This window comes from Lathamus discolor, chromosome 2, assembly GCF_037157495.1.
Source record: "Lathamus discolor isolate bLatDis1 chromosome 2, bLatDis1.hap1, whole genome shotgun sequence".
NCBI lineage: Eukaryota > Metazoa > Chordata > Aves > Psittaciformes > Psittacidae > Lathamus > Lathamus discolor.
The window spans coordinates 33,492,830-33,513,735 of record NC_088885.1 but is presented as its reverse complement, the minus strand read 5'-3'; the positions used below and the strand labels follow the sequence as shown (position 1 = coordinate 33,513,735).

General features: G+C 42.5%; 1 protein-coding gene across 1 annotated transcript; it reads right to left on the bottom strand.

Moving 5' to 3' along the window:
- Positions 1 to 7,676: 7,676 nt before the first annotated feature.
- SEM1 (SEM1 26S proteasome subunit) lies at positions 7,677 to 13,689 on the bottom strand. Its single transcript, XM_065666329.1, has 3 exons — positions 13,535 to 13,689; positions 9,588 to 9,681; positions 7,677 to 7,868 (listed from the first exon to the last, which is right to left on the bottom strand). The coding sequence occupies exons 1-3, from the start codon at positions 13,608 to 13,610 to the stop codon at positions 7,826 to 7,828; spliced, it is 213 nt and encodes a 70-aa protein (XP_065522401.1). The 5' UTR covers positions 13,611 to 13,689; the 3' UTR covers positions 7,677 to 7,825.
- Positions 13,690 to 20,906: the final 7,217 nt, after the last annotated feature.

The following is a 20,906-nucleotide window of genomic DNA, read 5'->3' as shown; positions in this document are numbered from 1 at the left end:
AGTGTAAGCCCACGAGCTGCTGAAACTCTGCACAAGTGGCAGCGCAAAAGGCCCCGCCTGGCATAACATCCATAGGCTTGGCTGCCATCCCTGCTCCCAGGGCACAGGTCCTCTGCTGGTGGATGGTAGGTAGGAGTGCGGTAAGGGTCATCTGCCCACCCACCCGCTCCCTGCCTTGAGGTAAGGAGTTGATGGTAACCCTTGTACAGTCTCATGCTCTCTTTCACGTTTATGGTGATCTTAGACCTGAAATGCATCTCCTAATGTGGTACATTCCCACAGAGACTCCTGGCTTCAGGAAATACATATTTTCTGAAAATAAAACTTCCTGTCCAGAGACATTCTGGCTAACACCACTGGGTATGCACAGGTGGGTACATGCAGTGGCTTGCACAATGAGGTGTCCTTGGAAAACCAGCAACTATTTCTAGCATTTCAAAGTAAGCAAACCCAGAACACCTGCCTGCATCTACCCAGGTGAAGGTTTCTCCCCAAAGGACATCCACCTGGGAGCTTGCCATCACTTGGTAAAACAGATATATTGATATATAGACAAAGAGGCACAGACCAGGCTCTGGTGCTGCTCTGCATACCAGACGGTGGTGAAACACCCACAGCACTCAGGCATGGCGATCAGGCACAAGAGTTCACACTGACACAGTACACACCTCCCTGAAGAAAGCTGCATCCTTTGCCTCTGACGTGATCCCAGCCCGAATTCAACGTTTCTTACCTTATTCAGCTCAGCGGCTATTGTGGCATTTAGCTCTTTTGAATTTCCATGTCTCTCTTGCTGCCTCTACAATCACATTATTTTCTTTCCTCATGTTTTTCCAAACCCACTAATGCAATATTTGACTTACCCCATCCCCTCCCAAACTAACCATGTATTTGTTTTCAAGATTTTCCAGCAGTAGCATGAAGAGGTTCAACTCCTCTCATGAATGTTGGGCAGTTTCTCCAATCACTTGAAGTCTCAGTAAGAGCAATCAGTGATGACGATTAACAGTGCTCACTACAGAGATAATGCTGAAGTGCCTTAGACTATCACTGTTGCTCCTCGCTCATCGTAGCTGTAAAAGTCACCAGCTTGCACCATGGAGCCATCCTCCCACGAAGGTAAAAATGCTACTGCATGGCCTTTTTACACTCAAACTAGGATGCCCATGTCTACCTGCCAGCAGCGCTAGTGGCACATCTCTGCCGGGAAGCTTTGTCTGTAGGGATGCTCCTCACAGCCAGGCTCTCTCAGCAGTTAACCCCTCTGGGCACAGAGCCTGGGTCTGACCTCTTACAGCTGCTCTTCAAGCATACAAGACCTTCACACCAATGTAAAATTGATAGACACTGTTCTTCAGGCTAGGAAGACAGCTCATTTCGTATCAGCCTTTTCAATCCAGAAGCAACCTGGAGCCAGTCAATTTTATTCACTGAAGCTGAACCTTACTTCACCCTAACCTCTTCACCCAGGGGACTCTCCTTTCCTCTGCTTGCCCCCAAACATCCATTAATCGTGCTGGTTCAGCAATGACCATCACAACCCACTCCATCCTCTCTTTCAGCATATCCTGTGCACTATTTCTGTCTCACTGAAAGTCCCAGGGTTAGGGGTGCCATGTCTGATGCTGTTTCAGTAAAAGCACCATGCATGCCTGGTGTGACAGAAAGCCACCACTGAAGTGTGTGTTTTCTCAATAAATAATGTCACCTGCAAGCCCCAGATATCTGTATAAAATTGAAGTTATTTTTTAAAAGAACAGCAATTTCTAAATACACCGTTGCAACCACAAAGAAAAAAAAGATCTTATTTATAACTGTAATACATATATTCTATTTGAGCCACAGTTTCTGCAGTTCCATCAAGTTGCAATCAAGTCTTTACCCATTGGTTGTATAATTATTCTTTTAACAGCTGTAATACCTGTAGGGCTTACCCCATGCCAGATCCTCGTTGTGGTACAGACAGCAATCACCTACAAAGGAGAACAGGCAGTCCCTAATGAGGCAAACTTCAGCCTAATAATGCTTAAAAATGACATCCTGGAAAAATGTACAGTACCAATGTAATTTTACCCAGGCAATGAATGGTGTTTTACCCTCTCTTGTAATGGACATTGATCATAGAGTAGTTGAGCAAGGAACAGAATCCAATGCACATTTTCATGAAATCCCTTAAATTTCTTAGCACCTAATGCTTCACCTGTGAAATGTCAAGTCAGAGGCTGAGAGAACGTCACATTCCTAGGCTGAAGCCAGAGTTCCCAGTAGTCAACAGGCAGTAGTATCCATCTTGTTGCCACATTTGCACAGCCCATTTCTCTTCTGCAGTACCAGGGCTCTATCTGCAGCCAGAACCTGGCTCTGAACAGCCCCAAGAGCCACCCCTGGTTTCAGTGCTGAGTGCTCAGGAGATGTGCCCTGCAGCAGGAGAGCCAGAGAACTGAGTTCACACCAGTGGAAAGAAGTCCACTTGGCACTGCACCCTCTGCATTTTAAATATGCCCCGGGAAAAAAATAAAAGAAAAAAATATTAATATGCCCTAAAAAGCCACTGAAGCAATAGTCTTGCAACGGATCCACCTATGCTACTGTTTATGTTAGAGGTCTTGCTATTTCACACGTATATTTCAGAGTGAATCCCTCTTCACATTCATTGAACAGCAGTGATGTGATGTGCTCACATACCCTCTCAGATGCTGCTTTCTGCTTAGGAGTGATTTTCATCCTTTCCCATCTTAACCTTCAGGTAGAAAAGGTGGTTTCGGAAACACAGCCCACCACCCACTCTTCCCATCAGCCCTATCTCGCCTCTTACATCTCACAGATTATCAGCTCCCTGGAGAAGGAAGTGTTTTCATTTAGCTCCTGGCTAGAGGACCCCAAGGCCGGTGGCTGTAGTATCTGCAGGGCTGGTTTCACATCCATGGCAAGTCATGGAGCTGCCGTGCCTCTGTCAGGTGCGATGTAAATCCAGACCAGTGCCTGTTCCTTCTCATTAAGAGCCTTGAGCTCACTGCAGAAAAGATGAAAAGAGCTGGTCATTATCCATTACATGTGACCTATTCACTTGCTGATGGGCTGGTTTTCATCTCCCTGCCCTGCCTGTAGGCAAGCATCCCCCAATACCCTAATCTGCTTTTTTTATTCCCCACCATTTATTTTCCTGGGAGCCTTGTCAATGGTGGCTCCGTTCCTTCCCTATGCCTCCCAGCGCTGCAGATTCAGGAGCATTAAAAGGTTCCAGCTCATCCTAACAAATTCCAGAAAGCCTGACTGTTTATTATGAAGCCAACATAGGAAGGATTGGAGAAAAGCATGATGTAATGAGAGCCGGGGAGATGTGGAGCATGGCTACATCCTGGAAATGTGCAAAGGTGAACGGGAAGGGGAGGCAGGGAGCATTTGGAAGCCCATTAAATGAGGGTTTATCACCTGATTTATGTAAATCACTTCAAATGCTTTCATTTATTAAAAGTATTAAGCTGTATTACTGTTTGCCTTTGGTCTCTTAATTTGGTTGCTAATGTCTAAAACAACTGTTGAAATTAATTTGAAATTAATGTTCCTATGTAATTACTTAATGAAGCTCACATTCACTGCCCTTAGCTCTCAGTTGACAAAGGATCTCACCCACCGCATGCTAAGAGGCTGCAATTCTGACTGTGATTTTAAAACGGTTGCTAAATTATAGTTTGCAAATATTTTACATTTATATCACACACTTCATCTTGAAGGATCTCTGTGTGTTTGAAATGTTACATAACATTCATTCTTCAGTTAAACTCCATCACAAAACTTTCTGGGCATCAGTCTTCTTACTTCCTTGCATGCCTTGGAATTAAATCAAATTTAGCTGTATTATTATGCCAACACAAAATCATACCTGCATTAAAAGATTATTATTCGGGCTGTAAAGTCAGACACTTAAAAGACAGGAAATGCTGGAACTGTAATTCCATGCCATATAAATTCCTTTTTCCATACATATGTATTCTCATAGTCTTTTATGACAATATATTTTCCTATACTCACCCTCTCCCTCAGGGGACTTATTAGTCCTTGTTAGTGTTCAAGAAAAAACAGGGTAAGAAAAAATAAGGTCCAAGAAAAAGCTAGCAGGGGAAGGTAGTGACTTGTGGAGTCCTTGCCTCATTCCTTACAAAAGCTGCTAAGGTAATCCGTGTTCCTCCTTTTCTGGGTGGCTGACTTGATACCCCATAAATCCTGATAGGCAGAAATGCTGAATATGCACAGCAGTAACTGAAGCTAAAGAAACATTTGAACGTGCAGAGCTTTTTACACAGTACCAAATCCAGTGAAACATAAGGTCCTGGGGTCTCACACCCATCACTTAAATCTAGCATACGCTTCAAAGAGGGGAAAACACTTCCCTGTCTCCCAGCGATGGTGGAAAATGTGTTAAGAGCATTTGCAAAGCACGCAGGCTGCTGTGATCAGAGAGACCCAAACTCATTCATTCTGTACAGCAGAACGTGGACATGGCATAGTAGATTGTGAGCAGGACACACTGTGACCCAGGCACAGAAAGTACCTTGCGAAGTAGCTGCTGGTGCTGTTGTGCAAGCTAGCAGGGGGGAGGGGGGGGCTCAATGGAAAAAAGCAAGGGCTTTCCTGAGACAAAAGAGGTGATGCGAAGGCTTTCCAGACAGCCTTAATTCAGACTGCTCACTATTTTGTGTGCTTATCTGTGACTTGCATTTCTACTTAAGTGTGTACAGCTTCTTAAGGATCAATGTAAAGGGAGTGCACCGAATTGGGTGGCAACCAGGGACCATTTGGAGCTTTCCTCTGAGGCAGCTGAACAGTGCTTTCCCTTGGGACATCCACAGCATCTAGGCCAGTGAGTCAACCTTCCCTATACTGCAAAACACCTCCTCAGTCTTCACATGGAGGAGAGCTGTAGGTGCATGCTGCGTACCCTGGATGGCTCAGGCTGATGACACTGTGCCCCAGTCTCACGGCTCAGCTGAGGGGTGGGCTGGTGAGGAGGTTAGGTCCCCAAACACAGGGCAACATCAACCTCTTTCAGACCTGTATCTCCTCCCCACAATGGGGAACAAAGGCTACCCAGACAGCCCAAACAGCCACACACACACATCTCTGCATATTGACCTACTTTCTCAACTAGACAGACCAAGCACTCCTCTGCTCAGATCACTGCCAGACCTCCCTCGCTCCACCACCCTTGCCAGGCTGCAGATCTTCCTTCACTATTCCCTGTCTTCTCTCAGCATGCCCTCCCTCACACCCCCAAAGCATTCTTAGCTCCCACATTCCTCAGCTAACAGGGATCACTGGAACATCTCCAGGAAACACCTCCAAAGAAAACCTCTCCCAGCATGGCCAATCTAAAAAAACTCAAACCTCCAAGCACATGGGAAGATTAGCTCCTTTTAAAGTTGTAAAGCAGGCAAAGTAGGCTGAATTGCTACCATGATGGGCTGGCAAACCACCTCACTTTCCCTTCAGAACACCAAACTGTCAAAGATGGGAAAAAAAGGGCAAAAAGGTCTTTACCTTGTCTCAAAACCAGCTGGGGTTTAAAACTTTCAGAAAGAAATAAAACAGCCAAACTGAAGTAGAAAGGTTCCCAAGTAATTATTATATTAGAAAGTTTAAGAGGAACCATTTGACCACATAATAAACTTGAAGGCAAAAAAATTAAGACTCGAGTGGTAATTATCCAGGCCATCAGCTGCCATGAAGTGCCTGCCTTTGCTATACGCTACATTCTCACAGCTCTTCACAAGACTCCTGGTTTACTCCTATGCAACAAATTCTCTTATGCAGAAAGCATCATACGACCATATCATCAAACCAACCTTCAGAGCACATTGCACTCTTTTCTTTCCCAGCTGGGGTTTCAAGTCATGTGCTAGCTGCTGAAGATTGTTATTGCAAGAGCACAGAGACATCAAGCTACCTCAACTCAGGCTTCCCTTTCAGTTCTGCTTTTGTGAAGAAAGCAAAAAGATAACTAGCATAAGACAACTGTGGCCCAGCAAAAAATAAGATTTCCTGAGGGAAAGATGCTTTTCCACCTTTGTGGTTTCATCCTGCTGCTACCAACTGGGCTGGCTTAGCCAGACTTTCAGAACCCCATAATTGAAAGCAACTGTCCCTACCCAAAGATTACACCAGATATCTTCATAATTCTGTCATCTTTTGGTCAGTCTCATTACTCACCTTCCCAATATTGATGTGTTAACATGAACAATCCCAGAACTGTACTGAACATACTTCTTTAAGCTCCCACCTCTAACTCAAAGATGTTTGCATTGTTATTTGATGCTCAATACACAGTTCTCATTTGTTACTTGTCAAAATATGATCTTGAGGAATCTGCATGAGCCACACATTTCAATCTGAACAAGTCACTTTCTTGAGCATAGAGAAAATCTGCCTGAAACAGCCTCCCTTTCTTTTCCCAAGCAGCACAGAAATGAAGGCATCCAACATGGTCTGGAACATTATGCTTTGCAGAACCACTCAGATGACAATGGGAGATCACAGTCTTTACAGAGCCATCGTCAGGAAGCAGTAAGGAGCACAGTGAATCTTGCCTCCACTATAAATACAGCACCACCTACATAATTTGGGGAGGGGGAAGCTTCCTAGCATTCTGCATTAATAAACACAATTATAACATAAAACACTCAGTTATTTAGTTAACAAAGCATTTAATACCATTACGGCAGGTCCATCAACCAACACCTTTATTCTGAAAGCTCAATTTAAATAACATCTCTGCTTTCCTACAGGGAACTGCTGAAAAAGCAAGCAGCTAATTCAAATTTCATGAGTATAAAGCTCTATTTGCCCCTTTATTAAAAAAAAAATTATTAATAATTTGCAATCATGGCCTACACTTCCAGGATCACCACATCTCCCTATGCCTTGGCACACATCAGCTTTAACAGCTCCTTTGGGGAGGCTTCACAGAACTGGTAATAGGTTTCGCAATTTTCACCCTCTGTTTTCTAGTTCAAAGAGTAATTGAATCCAGTCACTACTGCTGTATCTATCTGGCAACTATTTGTTGGCCTCCATGAAATGAGTTGGAAGTTCGATTTCCGTTCTCAGCAGGCATGTCTGTGTGATAGAGGAACTGCTGGTAAAAGGCAAATTGGAGGCAATTTCAGCAGAGATTCCTAGGCTTAAACAAGCATGAGAACAGAACTTCTTTCACCTCCAGAGAGGTCTCATCTCTAACAGGCTTGAGAAATGACAGGACAAGATTAGAGAGTTCGGATTTCTGCTGTTGTAAGATGCACCTTGAAGTGTGTTTTAGCTTCTGAGTCTATTAAACTGGTTCTCACACGAAATTACTAACAAAAATAAAACCAAGTCATTATGAAAGAAAATCCTGAGGCAAAGTAAGCTTTATCCCTCCCCAAAACTCCTTTCTACTGCTGCTGCATTTAAATTGGAATACATGAGTATTTTATTTCCTTATGATATCTTCACATCCCCTACCGCAAGCAGTCACTAGTCTTCATACCACTGCTTCTCTAGCTCCCCATGATGGAAAGTGGTGCAAAAGCATCAACCACGGACAGGTCATTAGTAGAATTCTAGGTAAGACCATGAATTCTGTCACACAAGTCATTTCAGAACTGAAATACAAGTTACCAGGTTATTAGAGGCTGAACATATTACTGTGCTAAGATTAAAAACTTTATTTGTATATAAAACAATAATAAATCCAAGCAGATAATGAATTGTGTGTTCTCATTCTCCACCTTTTCTTCTCCATATAGTCTATCCACAGTTCAATGTTAAACCACTCCATATTCAGCAAAAACTATGAGGTTTCCATCTTGTATCCATGTTTTTCTAATTCAGCTCTGTATAGAAAAAAGATAGGTATGTTAAAACTTATAAATAAAATACTGTTAGAAATTTGATTTTTTTATTAAATATATTGCACAATATGCAATCATTTTAGAATATGAACATGCAACACTGCTTTTTTGTTCATACAGACAACCTTAAACTCACTTACTCTCCAAGTCTTCAGCTTAGTATCTTGGATTACTACAAGAGACTTCTCAACTGAAAAATTCAAATACTTGTTTTAATCATAGTTATTGCCCTCTGACACACCACAGCTGGAGTACAAATACAGCATAAAGCAGCACCTGTGAGCCTGCAACAGTTCTAGATGCATTAGAAAATATAAAATTGCATCTTACACAGTTATTACCAAGGTTTTATTAAACCAAACAAGCTTACTAATCTGAGTGATTTAAATGCAGGCACTTCCAAAATTATTTTAACTTCTTTGTTTTAAACAAAAATACCTCCTAATACATCAGCCAGAAAAGCATCCCATTTTATTTCTAGCCCTAGCATAAGTGTATCTGGATACCGTAGTCAAAACCTCTAAAAATATTTCAAGTTGGTTTATATACTTAGCAGTGGAATTTCAGAAAGACTGCAGCATTTCCTTTCTAAAGATGAAATAAAACCACACTGCAAGCAAGAAACACTGCAAGCTATCACTGTAGCACTAGCATACAGTCACCAATACTACAGGCTACAATTAAGGCACAGTTACTGAAGATGTGTCAAGATCAACCAGGCTCATCAAGAGTTACACCATCCCTTGATAGTGTGTTTCACTACATAACAATATGTTTTCCAATACTAAACTACCTTTCAACCTTGTAAGAAACAACTACACCAAAGACTATTTTTGTATTTTCTACATAAAGGATTGCTTTTAACAGAGGGTTTTTTTTAAAGGGAGATCAACCTAGGAACTGTTTAATCAGGCTGTATTACAGACAGTTTGCTCCTCATGCAACATACTGAGGGATTATTATAAAATGTGACTTGGTATTGATGCCTGAAACAATTCAAGTTATAAATATGCCTCAGTAAAGGATTAACTGAAACTGTAAGTGACAAAGAGGATTAAACAACTGGATTAGAGGTACCCAAATTATTATCACTTTCTTAAAAGTATGTGAGGAACAATTACTTTGCTGCTGTTGCTCATTAACATCATGCTGATTACACACAAGAAGGGAACCATAACATTTATACAGATAATTGACCTCTAGAAAAACTGTCCATTTGGACAGAGAGCAGCATTGTTACTTGAGGGTATAGAAAAAAATCTGTAACAACATACTTCATATACCACGTAGCACAGAAGAGAATCTTGGATCCTTTGCCATTAATCTTTCCAGCACAACTGACTTTTCACACATATGTAGAAAAGTCCTTAGAAAAGGATTTATTCATATTAAATTGAAAAGAAGTGTCAACTGCATCACAATTTGCAGAGACTCTTTGTACTGCTTAAGTGGCGTAACACAGAAGCCTGAACACGTCAGTGACATAAGGCATATTTCAGGGCTCACAGTACAATGATTAAAAGATGAAATGCTTCACTATGCTACAATCCCTTAAGTCTGGTTCTGAAAGGCTTTAGATAAAGCACAAAGCAGAGCTTTCATTTATTCAGTTTCAGATCTCTTTTTTAAGTAAGCAGATTTCAAACAGATATGCCATTTTTAACATTTTACCTATCTTCCAGAACAGAAAGTTAAACTTACCTTAGCTGATTGGAGAAATCATCTTCTACATTGTCATCGTCCCAGTTGTCTTCCCAGACATGTGCATCTTCATCTTCATCTAAACCAGTCCAGTCTAAAGACAGGAAAAGCAGTCTAAATACTGTATGCTCCACTGCTTTGGTATTGTGTTTTACTGATGGATTAGCTCAGCCTTTGGGTAAGGTAGACTTCTGCTGATAAATATGATCCAGACTTTTCTGTTAAAGTTGTGTGTTTATAAGACAAAGATCTGAAACACACCTCACAACTTGTTTAATAAAAAAAAAATGCAATTTGGTAAAAAAAAAAAAATCATTACACACTTCACAGCATAGCTTTCAGGATTACACATTCATAAGACATTCTGCACACAAATGGACAAGCTGTAGCACTGTAAAAAGTAATGTTGAGTACTTGACTCCTAAAAGCTCAACAAAGGTGTGCAATTCCAGGTTTGTATTTACACACTTTTGTCTGATTAAAGAAGTAAACATGTATCAACTGCTTCTGCCAACACATATTCACTCAGATCACATCCAGTCAGTCTATGGATAAATGCCAAAAATGTATTTGTTATACAGAAGCAAAGGCAAATTGAGACAGGCATCTGCAAACTGTAGTTGCTACCTGGAACCAGCTACTTCTGGGTTCGCAAGACAGCAGAAGGTCTTTCCTTACAGAGGAAAAACACCAAATGTTCATTTGCTAAGCTGTTATTTTTCCTATAATATAATCTGGCACATCCCTCTTTGCAAATTACTCACCACCCACTTAATGATTCATTATTAGAAAAAAAAATTAAAATAATTACTTTAGAAAAGTAACAAAAATACTCAAAGTCTCAGAACTACTGCATAAATACCATCTGGTTTACTTCACTGGTGAACAGTTTCTCACTTTTTTCCTACTGAAAGACACCAAGTTTTCCCAATGTTACCAAAACAAGCACCCCCCTAATTTTGGTATTTGTAACCTTATATTTCTGAATGCCTGTTAATATATTTAAAGAGATAACACTATTCCTCCCTTAGAATTCAGTAAGCCACCTGCTGCCCACCCAGAGAAAGCTTTGAGGACTAAGGCCCAAAGTCATTAAACATCAACATGGGTAAGGGAGAACTAGCAGGGTAAAAGATTAAACACTATTTCACTGTGAACAACTAACTTTCTAAGAATGAAGGCGGGTCCTTGCATTTTCTCCTCCTTTTTCTAACACTGACAGGTAATAAAATTAGTATTTGAGATTCACCAGGACAGGAAAATCCATTTGTAACTGATTACATACACATACACACACATACAAGGCATTACAATTAAACTTCCCTACTCAAATAAACTGGACAATGGGAAAAGATGAAGGAGCATAGAAATCCTTCTGGTCTAAGGACAGCAAAAGAAGGTACTGAAAAAGAAGAAAAGGTGAGGAAAAAATACAGTATAAAAATGCATTATTTGAATTTGGTTGTTTTGCTAGATGCTCTAAGGCAAGGACTTCTACTTTAGAAGTATCTGCAATAAGTTTTGCTTGTTTGTACTCGATGGATTATTTTTGTTAAAAATAAAAAAGCTTTGTCACTTACCATTTATCTGGATTTCAAAGATACAAAAAGCAAAGCAAAGCTCAATTGTTTAAAGTGAGCACCAAATCACACTATCTACTAACACAGAAGTACCTCAGATCTACAAATTGAAAAGAATATAAATCCTAATAACTAGCATCTGACACAGCAGCAGCTTCAATCACAAAAGGTCAGCTGAGGAGCCTGTGAAAATATGCTCCAAATCACACACTGAGCAAAGAAGAGTCAAAAAGGTCCATGTCGCCTTCCTCACTGGCGAGTATAGGGGACAATGAAAGTAAAACCTAAATTATACTCTCACTGCTGTAGTGACAAGATTCTACAGCATCTGTATGCTGACACTATATCCTAGAATTGCATACTATTCTTCCCAGTTACATTATATGCCTGTGACTAAAAAAAGGCAAAAACTACATAACATTATCTGGGATTGAAAGTATCAGAAGCATTCGAGAGCCTGCTACCATTAAGCACTACTGCCATATAAACCAAAATTACAAAATTAATTTTGATAAACTTGTCATGGCTGGACTCCTTAAAAGAAAAATATACTGATCACAGACTGCCATATTTTGCATTTGGGAAAAGAAAACAAACAAACAAACAAACAAAAAAACCCACAAAAAACCCACAAAAACAAAACACACACACACACACAAAAAAAAACACAAAAAACACCAAAAAACAGAAAAGCCTATAATTTCACACATTGCATTTTACATTGTGAAAAGCACTGTACAGAAAGTTCTTAAGTGACCAAGTCACATAGACTTGAATCTACCAAATTGTATTTACGCTATACTTGAAATAAAGTGCCCTACAAAAATAGGACATGCCTGTTTCTGATATGTAAACTTGATTTGATAAATTGTTTTAAGAAAATTTTAAAGTCAAAGATACGCCCCAAAAGCCAGTGTTTTCATCCTTTAATGCAAGTTTGCATTATCTAATTTCCTTAGGATAAAAGCTGGGTAACAGAATGCAAAGATTTCCTACTGCATAGAAAGCGGTGTTTTAATTTGACAGAAAAACAATTTGGCATGAGTTTAAGCACACAGTTATGATTCTTTCCTAAGCACTGAAGACAACATTCAAGGTAGCCTGCACATTCATTGTAACATCTCAGAACTATCACTTCACTTGAGGATTTAAATGGGCTTCTTTAGTAGTTCTTTTTTTTTTTTTTTGCAGGAGAGATCTGCAAAAAGCCTGATGGTGGTCAGTCTTTAATGAACTTCTCTTCTACCCAGAAAGTTTGTACAGTAGCTGGTTTTAGTAGTACAGTTAGAGCCAAGTATAATTAATTTCACCTTCTGTAACAGCAATTCAGTGCTCTAACCAATCCAAGGTTGGTTCATAAGCAGACTGCTTCATGCCACTGCAAATACTTAATTTACATTAAATAAAATAAATATTATTTGCCTGTTTAGTAAACACATATGGAAAAGAAGGGCTAGTCTTCTCAGTTTAGCTTAGCTATCATCTCAACTATGTTAAGAATTTTATCTGTCAGGAAGCATAAAAACATTATTTTTACTGGTACTGATGGAGTCAAGAGTGTGAGGCCACAGAAGAAACAAAGCAACCTTATAATATGCATCCATCATATTTTAGGTTATTTCTTATTATCCACAGCTTGAGACAATTTCCAGAATTAAGGATCTAGAAAACAATCATGCAATCAAGGGATCTTCTTAAGATTGTGTCTATAAAAGGACACGAAATATTTTATCAAAGTCCGGATTTAATTTTCTCATTCAATATATTTGTACCTGTGCAAAGCAAACCAGCAGGTAAATATTTGTGCTTCAAAACGCAAAGCGATTCAGGCTAACTCCAGAGCACATTACTTCCTTTTCACGCGTTTCCCCCGTCACACTCGGTTCCCAGCCCTCACCCTCCTATCCCCAGCGACTCCCATCTGGAGCGCCGAGGAGCACTCGAATCCAGCTCTCCAGCACAGTGACACAGCACTTCGGACGCGGCGTGCTCAGCACTGTGAAGCCCACCGGCCGGGCACCGTCAACACGGTCGTGCTTGAACCTGACTCCGGGGCGCCGCAGCCACGCACCTCGGACCGGGACATGGGGGACCGAAACTCGCGAGGCACCGGAAACCTGCTTCCGTACGGCTGAAGCGGGGTATGCGGGGACGTCTCACACCGCCGCAGAGGCTCTGAGGGCTGCTCACGGGCACAGCACCGCAGACAATGCGCGCCCAGACACTGCCGCCATTCCCACCAGCCCCAGGCCCAGAGCTCCTTTCCAGCCGCGGCCGACCGGCCCAACACAGGCCGCGGCCGACCGGCAGCACCGCCCTCACCCCCAACCCTGCCGCCTCTTTCTCCGTCCCCGCCCCTCCCGGCACCTTCGGCCGGGAACTCCTCAAACTCGTCGTCCTCCTCCAGGAGTCCCAGGTCAACCGGCTGCTTCTTCTCCGACATGCTCAATCCACCACCTTAGCACAACGTCGCACCGCCCGCGGAGACTGATGGGATGCAAACAGCCGCCACCGCGCCTGCGCCCTGCCCACACCCGGCTCCGGGCCGCCTGCTGAGCCGCGCCTCCCTGAGCCCCGCCCGGCCCGGCCCCGCCCCAGCCTGCCGGCTCACGGCGCTCCTGCGAGCTCCGCGTTTCTCTGGCCCTGGCCGGTATGCCACGCGCTGCTTCTCTTCTCTCCCTGGGCCACCTCAGGGTGGCCTAGCTGGCGCCGGCCACCCGCCGGGCGTGGCTTCCCGCCGCACCCGCGTGTGCCACCGGCTGCCTCCTCCAGCGCTGCCCGCCTTGACCCATGGGAGCAGGTGCCGGCAGGAGGCTGGAGAGAGAAGAGGCCTTAAACCGCCTGTACGTGCTCCCGCTCTCCACAGCTGCGGTCAAACGGGACAGAGTCACTGGCCGGGCTGGAGGCAGCGAGGCTGAGCGCTCCAGGGTGAGCTCGGTCCCCCGGAGCTGGCTGGTGTGCGAGAAGATACGCTCTGTGGGTAGCATCAGATGGGTTTTCAATACTGTGGGTAGAAAAATCCGTCCACTGCGACACTAGACCAAATTCTACAAGCCCCTGCCAAACGCATCTGTTCTCATATTTTTACATTATTGTTTTATATTTAGGCAAAACCTCCCGTATGAAGACAGGCTGAGAAAGTTGGGGCTGTTCAGCCTGAAGAAGAGAAGGCTATGGGGAGACCTCACAGCAGCCTTCAGTATCTGAAGGGGGCCTATAGGGATGCTGGGGAGGGACTCTTCATTAGGGACTGTAGTGACAGGACAAGGGGTAATGGGTTAAAACTTAAACAGGGGAAGTTTAGACTGGATATAAGGAAGTTCTTTACTGTGAGGGGTTGAGGCACTGGAATGGGTTGCCCAGGGTGGTTGTGAATGCTCCATCCCTGGCAGTGTTCAAGGCCAGGCTGGACAGAGCCTGGGGTGGGATGGTTTAGTGTGAGGTGTCCCTGCCCATGGCAGGAGGGTTGCAACTAGATGATCTTGAGGTGCTTTCCAACCCTAACTATTCTATGATTCTATGTATCAGCCTTCTGCCCTTCTAATCTATAACCTCTGGTGTTGTGGTTGGGGTTTTTATTTTTCTTCTGGCAATCAACATACTGTTTCAAAACCTACATGTAGTTTATGATCTTTTGAATTCCTTGTCCATCACATAAGAGAGACAAGGAAGCAGCTTGAAAGGGAGATCATGACTAGACTGTCAATAAGAGTCAGAATGTTATGTGGAAAATAAAATGCCTCGTTTTTTAAATATTCTGAAGTGTATTCATTTCACTTAATTCTAGATTCTGTAGATGATTTAAACAAAGGCAAAGTTCGGCGTTTACTAGCCTGAACAAGTTTGTGCATGCGGTGGCTCTGATGGCTTCTCTCTAGGCAATCATCTTATAACAGTACTGCCAGTTTGTTGGAGAGGTTGGGTTTTTTCCCTTGTTTTGTGAGAAGCTGATTTACGAGACAATGACTTGCACAGCTGGCTTATGCTGTGTCCTAGATTTAAAGTCAGGGAAACAATGAACAAAAACTGTGTGGGAATTCGTATATGGATCACTTTTAGCCCAGTATAAGCATGTTCTGGCATGTGGCCACAGTTAAGGTAAGACGGGGAATGAGCTCTTCTGCCAGATGAAAGGTCTAATCAAGCGGTCACATTTTAAGTGACAGAAGGACTGACACTGATGATTGTAAAAATCATGAGAACTCTGGTTTAATAAGATGTGGAATCTAGTTATAACTTGGCTGGGTATTTTAGCAGGCCATGCATTTTGGAATAACGGATATCCTGTTCTATCCAGAGAGTACAAGATAAAGTGAATAGGGGTCTGTCAAAGCAAAAGCTTGCAAAGATCCATGATCATTCAGTTACTAAGACCCATATCCAAACCCTCTAGTTTTTGCCTTATGTAGAACTAAACTATGAAGTTTGCAGCACATTGGGGAATACTGAGATGCTCAACTGCACCTAGATTGTCTAAGAAAAATGCAACATGGAAAGTCCTATGAACAAGTAGCTTCAAGTAGCCCTGGATCAGGAAGCAGCTTGAGCTTGCTTTGAAGACTTTATGTCTGTGGAGAAAAGATACAGCAGTCCTTTCCATTCCCTTTCTTCTCCTTCTCTGCCAAGCTACTGATTAGGAAGCTCTGGAGTGCCAGCAGAGGAAATCTACACTTCCCTAGGGAATATGACTAGCCACTGCACAGGTAAGCAAGGAAAACCAAGGACTCCAGAAGCAGTGTCTTACTCATGTCAGGACTGACCACCGTCAGTCTCAGATCTCAGTCATCATTTGTATTTCTAATATGTGGAATTTAGTATTCCCATATAACCAGTAAGCCAAATTTAATCGTATATTGTCACAAAAATCTACAGCATCAATTCTGTTCCTTTTATTATAAGTAGCAAAAATTTTTAATGATTCATTTTAATTTGTGGTTTCTGGAGCTTTATGGTTAATTAAGGAGCTTATCTCTTGTTTTAAAAGGAGAAAGATAAGCTGCTAGCCCAAGCAGTTAGAAATAAGCTTGAAAATATGAACAAAAATTATTTCAGATTTACCTGTTTTACTTGTAAGATTGTTTTAAAATAATGGATTGGAAAACAAAAACTTAATACATTGGTTTAAATCCAATATGACAGGTTTGGGAAGGCTGAAATTCACATTACCTTATCCAGCCTTTCTAGCAGTAATCTCCTAGATGGATAGAGACTTCATTGTGATTCTCCAGCCCCTTTAGCTCACTGCTAGTAAGGTCTCCAAGGACAAAGGTATTTGCCATGCCATGTTTCTCACATCAAGGTATGCCCATCCTACATTGTTTGAAGGATCTGATCTGTGAGGAATTCTCCAAGCCAGCCTGCTAGACTTTGCAGGAAGAGTTGCTTGGTTGTATTTTCATTCATAGTGGAGCAGATTTGATGGGTAAATAACTCAGTCTGAACACCAAATAGTCTATAAGAGGAAATTATCCTTGCAGTTGGTTGGTGTAGGTGATACACCATATTCCAGATGTATGCTCTTTACCATAGACTATACAGTAAACAAGTAGAAAGAATTTCTCCTCCTCCAGGTCGTACTTAGAAAACACTGGTTTTACTGCCAGTCTTATGACTGCCTTAGCAGAGGCACGTTCTTAAATCATATTTTCTTCAGGTTTCTTACTGGCATTCTTAGGTAGCTTTTTACTCAGTCTGTAGGCTTCATATATCCTGTACCTTACTGCCCCCACGAAGCTCGTAAGGAACTTAGATTTCTCCTCTGAGAAAAGACATCTTCAAAGTGCACAAAACATCACAGCATCTAAAAATTTGGTGGTGCAGTTTATAACACTCAAGCCTTTTGGTGGACCCCATTGACCAGTCTTCTTTCTGTTGAGAAAAGAGCATAAGGATTCAGCTGTCCAGAATAGATTTTCCAGTGTGAAAAGATATTTGAAAGGTGACTGGAGAGTGTCCAAGCCCCAAGTACGATTGAGGTTTGCTAGTTTCCAAATAGACCATCAAGAAAAAGAGTTGCCATTCAGCGTCTACCCTATGCAGTCAGAGTGGGAAAAGGCCACTGGTACCTAATCAAAAGATACTGCTGTTGATTTTGGTTTATCCTTCCCCTGTTGCAGTCCCAAGACCAGTGGCAATCTTTACAATCACCAGTGCTGTATCTTAGATGGACAGAGGACACACAGAGCGAGGTTTTGATCAAATTGGAGAAGACACTTCCTACATTTGCAAACATAAGAGATCTGCTTTTCTGGAGCTGCAGCCCCTGCACAGTACACCAGCTACATGCTGAATAGATTGATTTCCAGGACCAGCAGCCTGACACTGCTGGATGCTTCGTCAGAGAGGTCTGAACACCTGTTCCATGGAAATTAAAGGAAAATAGATTTCAGTGGTTTGGGATATGACCATTTCTATGAAAACTTTAACTTGAATATACCATTAACTGTTAGCATGTTTGAAATAACTGAACAAGATAGTCCTTCTATTATTCTTTCTAGAGCTGCACAGCAGCTATTTACTCAATATAATTTGTTTTAATTTTTTTATTCGGCATGTTTTATGCATTAGTATCAGAAAAGCCTGTCTTTCTTTTGGCAAATGTTACTGCAAGTTGTCTAGCAGAGAGGTGAGATTATGTAGATTTATTTATTCAGTGTAATTTGCATAAATGAAAAATGGAAATAGAGCATTTTTCTGAATTAAAGCCTTTTTTTTTTTCTTTAATGTGAAACAAAAATGTGTGCAGTACACACTAGTTCAGATTTCCAGATTTATTTTTAGGGGGGCTATTAGTCATTTTGATGCCTGGACATATTTTATTCTGCTTGGATGGTTTAACAGCTGAAAGCATATCCTGAGGAAAAGACTAAGAGGAGGAAATAGAACAGATTGGAAATTAATTTGTTTATAAGCAGTTGAAGATGTCCTCTTGAAAAAAAATCTCAGAAGCATGCTAAGGGGTTTAGATACCTTGAGTAAACTGTTGTTTTGAAGGTCTTCATGATCCCAATGCCTATTCAGAAAAACTCTATGCTGCAAAGAAAATTGGCATTGTGTGTATTTGATCCTGCTGGCTCCATCAGCATAATGTGAAATCTATGTGCAAACGTGCTACATTTAATGGACTGCCAGCTTGGACACATCTGTCTCAGACCAGTGGTGCCCACACAGTTTATCTGGATGGGAGGGAGACTGTGTTACTGTTACACATCCAGGAAAGAACCTAGTTCCTGAAACAAAAACTAAAACTAAAACAAAAACAAAAAACAACAACAAAACAAACAAACAAACAAACACACAAAAAAAACAGGAAAGCTTACTGCCATTGTTACCATTCAGAATGCAAGAATGCAGTGCAGAATATCTGTCCTGTGTTATAGAGCCTATCTGGCAGTCCAAGCACTTATCAGTGTATCTTGAGAATCCCTTCAGAGTTGGTGTTCTGTGTCTCAGGATAGCACTGAATTTCTTGCTGTAGCTTTTTTTGTTAAACTGAAGACAAAAGCATATCCTACATTCAGTGCATCTTGATGTTAGGAATGGATTGCCCCACTTCTTTCAATAGCTCGGTGCAGCTCTGGACCCATGGCATTATTCCATGAGGTCAGTGCCTTTGGTTTGGCACTATTTATTTACTCATGTCTGCAAAGGTCCTCTTTTTCTCTCCAGCTGCTCCATCATTCACCAGCACCTCTTGGTAGCCCACCCTGCTCCTACAGCCCATCCTTTCTCAGAGCTGACCCTCACTGAGGTCAGGATGTGATTAGGTGGCTGGAGATCATAAGGAATATTAATCACAGTGAACACTTAGATGTTGCTTTACAGATTTCATTATGTGAAATACACTGTGGCAAGCTATCAGGTTACTAGTGTCTGAAACAGTTCTTTCTTTACCCTTGACAGTCAAAAGAAAGTTTGATTTATTTTCTCATTTTCACTTGGTCTAAAGGCAGCTGGGCAGTATTGCTACAAAGCTCTAGCTGTGTGTCATTGTAATAGGGGCAATATGTTTATTCACTTCTGCTCTCTTCCTCTCTCTGGTTGTTCTATTGTCTTTCTGTTTTCTCTCCAATTTTGGGCTGACAAAATGTCTCCTTGGGTTTAGCACTCTGGCCAAAACTTAACGGGCTTCTAATCAAGAGCTAACACCACCAGCAGGCTATTTCCTGTCTTTGTTTACCATTCCTGGTATCATCTTTCTTCTCCTCTCAGTGCATCATAGCAAATTTTCACCATTATTTTCCTTTCAATCCTTCTCCATAGAGAGTGCAGGAAGCTTCCTGTATATAGTTCTTTCATTTTCTGACCACTCGATCTCTGGCCTCCCAGCTCAACACCCTGGAAGAGTAGCAGATGAATCAAGAACCAGATTTTGAAAAGCCGAGTCATCCTGGGATAGCCATATATTCCATGTAGCTGTATCAGCAGAATGCTTATTGCTGAGCCACAATGCAGATTGTACTGATGCTTAGAACATAGAATCATAGAATCATAGAATAGTTAGGGTTGGAAAGGACCTCAAGATCACCTAGTTCCAACCCCCCTGCCATGGACAGGGACACCTCTCACTAAACCATCCCACACAAGGCTTCATCCAACCTGGCCTTGAACACCGCCAGTGATGGAGCACTCACAACCTCCCTGGGCAACCCATTTCAGTGTCTCACCACCCTCACAGGAAAGAATTTCCTCCTTATATCCAATCTAAACTTCCCCTGTTTAAGTTTTAACCCGTTACCCCTTGTCCTGTCACTACAGTCCCTGACGTAGAGTCCCTCCCCAGCATCCCTATAGGCCCCCTTCAGGTACTGGAAGGCTGCTATGAGGTCTCCACGCAGCCTTCTCTTCTCCAGGCTGAACAGCCCCAAGTTTCTCAGCCTGTCTTCATATGGGAGGTGCTCCAGTCCCCTGATCATCCTCGTGGCCCTCCTCTGGACTTGTTCCAGCAGTTCCATGTCCTTTTTATGTTGAGGACACCAGAACTGCACACAATACTCCAGGTGAGGTCTCACAAGAGCAGAGTAGAGGGGCAGGATCACCTCCTTCGACCTGTTGGTCACTCTCCTTTTGATGCAGCCCAGGATACGGTTGGCTTTCTGGGCTGCGAGCGCACACTGGAGCCGGCTCATGTTCATTTTCTCATCAACCAACACCCCCAAGTCCTTCTCTGCAGGGCTGCTCTGAATCTCTTCTTTGCCCAATCTGTAGCTGTGCCTGGGATTGCTCCGACCCAGGTGTAGGACCTTGCACTTGTCATGGCTGAACCTCATAAGGTTGGCATCAGCCCACCTCACAAGCGTGTCAAGGTCCCTCTGGATGGCATCCCTTCCCTCCAGCGTATCAGCCGGACCACACAGCTTGGTGTCATCGGCAAACTTGCTGAGGGCACACTCAATCCTACTGTCCATGTCAGTGATGAAGATGTTAAACAAGACCGGTCCCAACACCGATCCCTGAGGGACACCACTCGTTACTGGTCTCCAGACGGACATCGAGCCATTGACCACAACTCTTTGTGTGTGGCCGTCCAGCCAGTTCTTTATCCACCTAGTGGTCCATCCATCAAATTGATATCTCTCCAATTTAGAGACAAGGATGTCGTGTGGGACAGTGTCAAACACTTTGCACAAGTCCAGGTAGATGACGTCAACTGCTTTACCCTTGTGCATCAGTTCTGTAGCCCCATCATAGAAGGCCACCAAATTGGTCAGGCAGGATTTCCCCTTAGTGAAGCCATGCT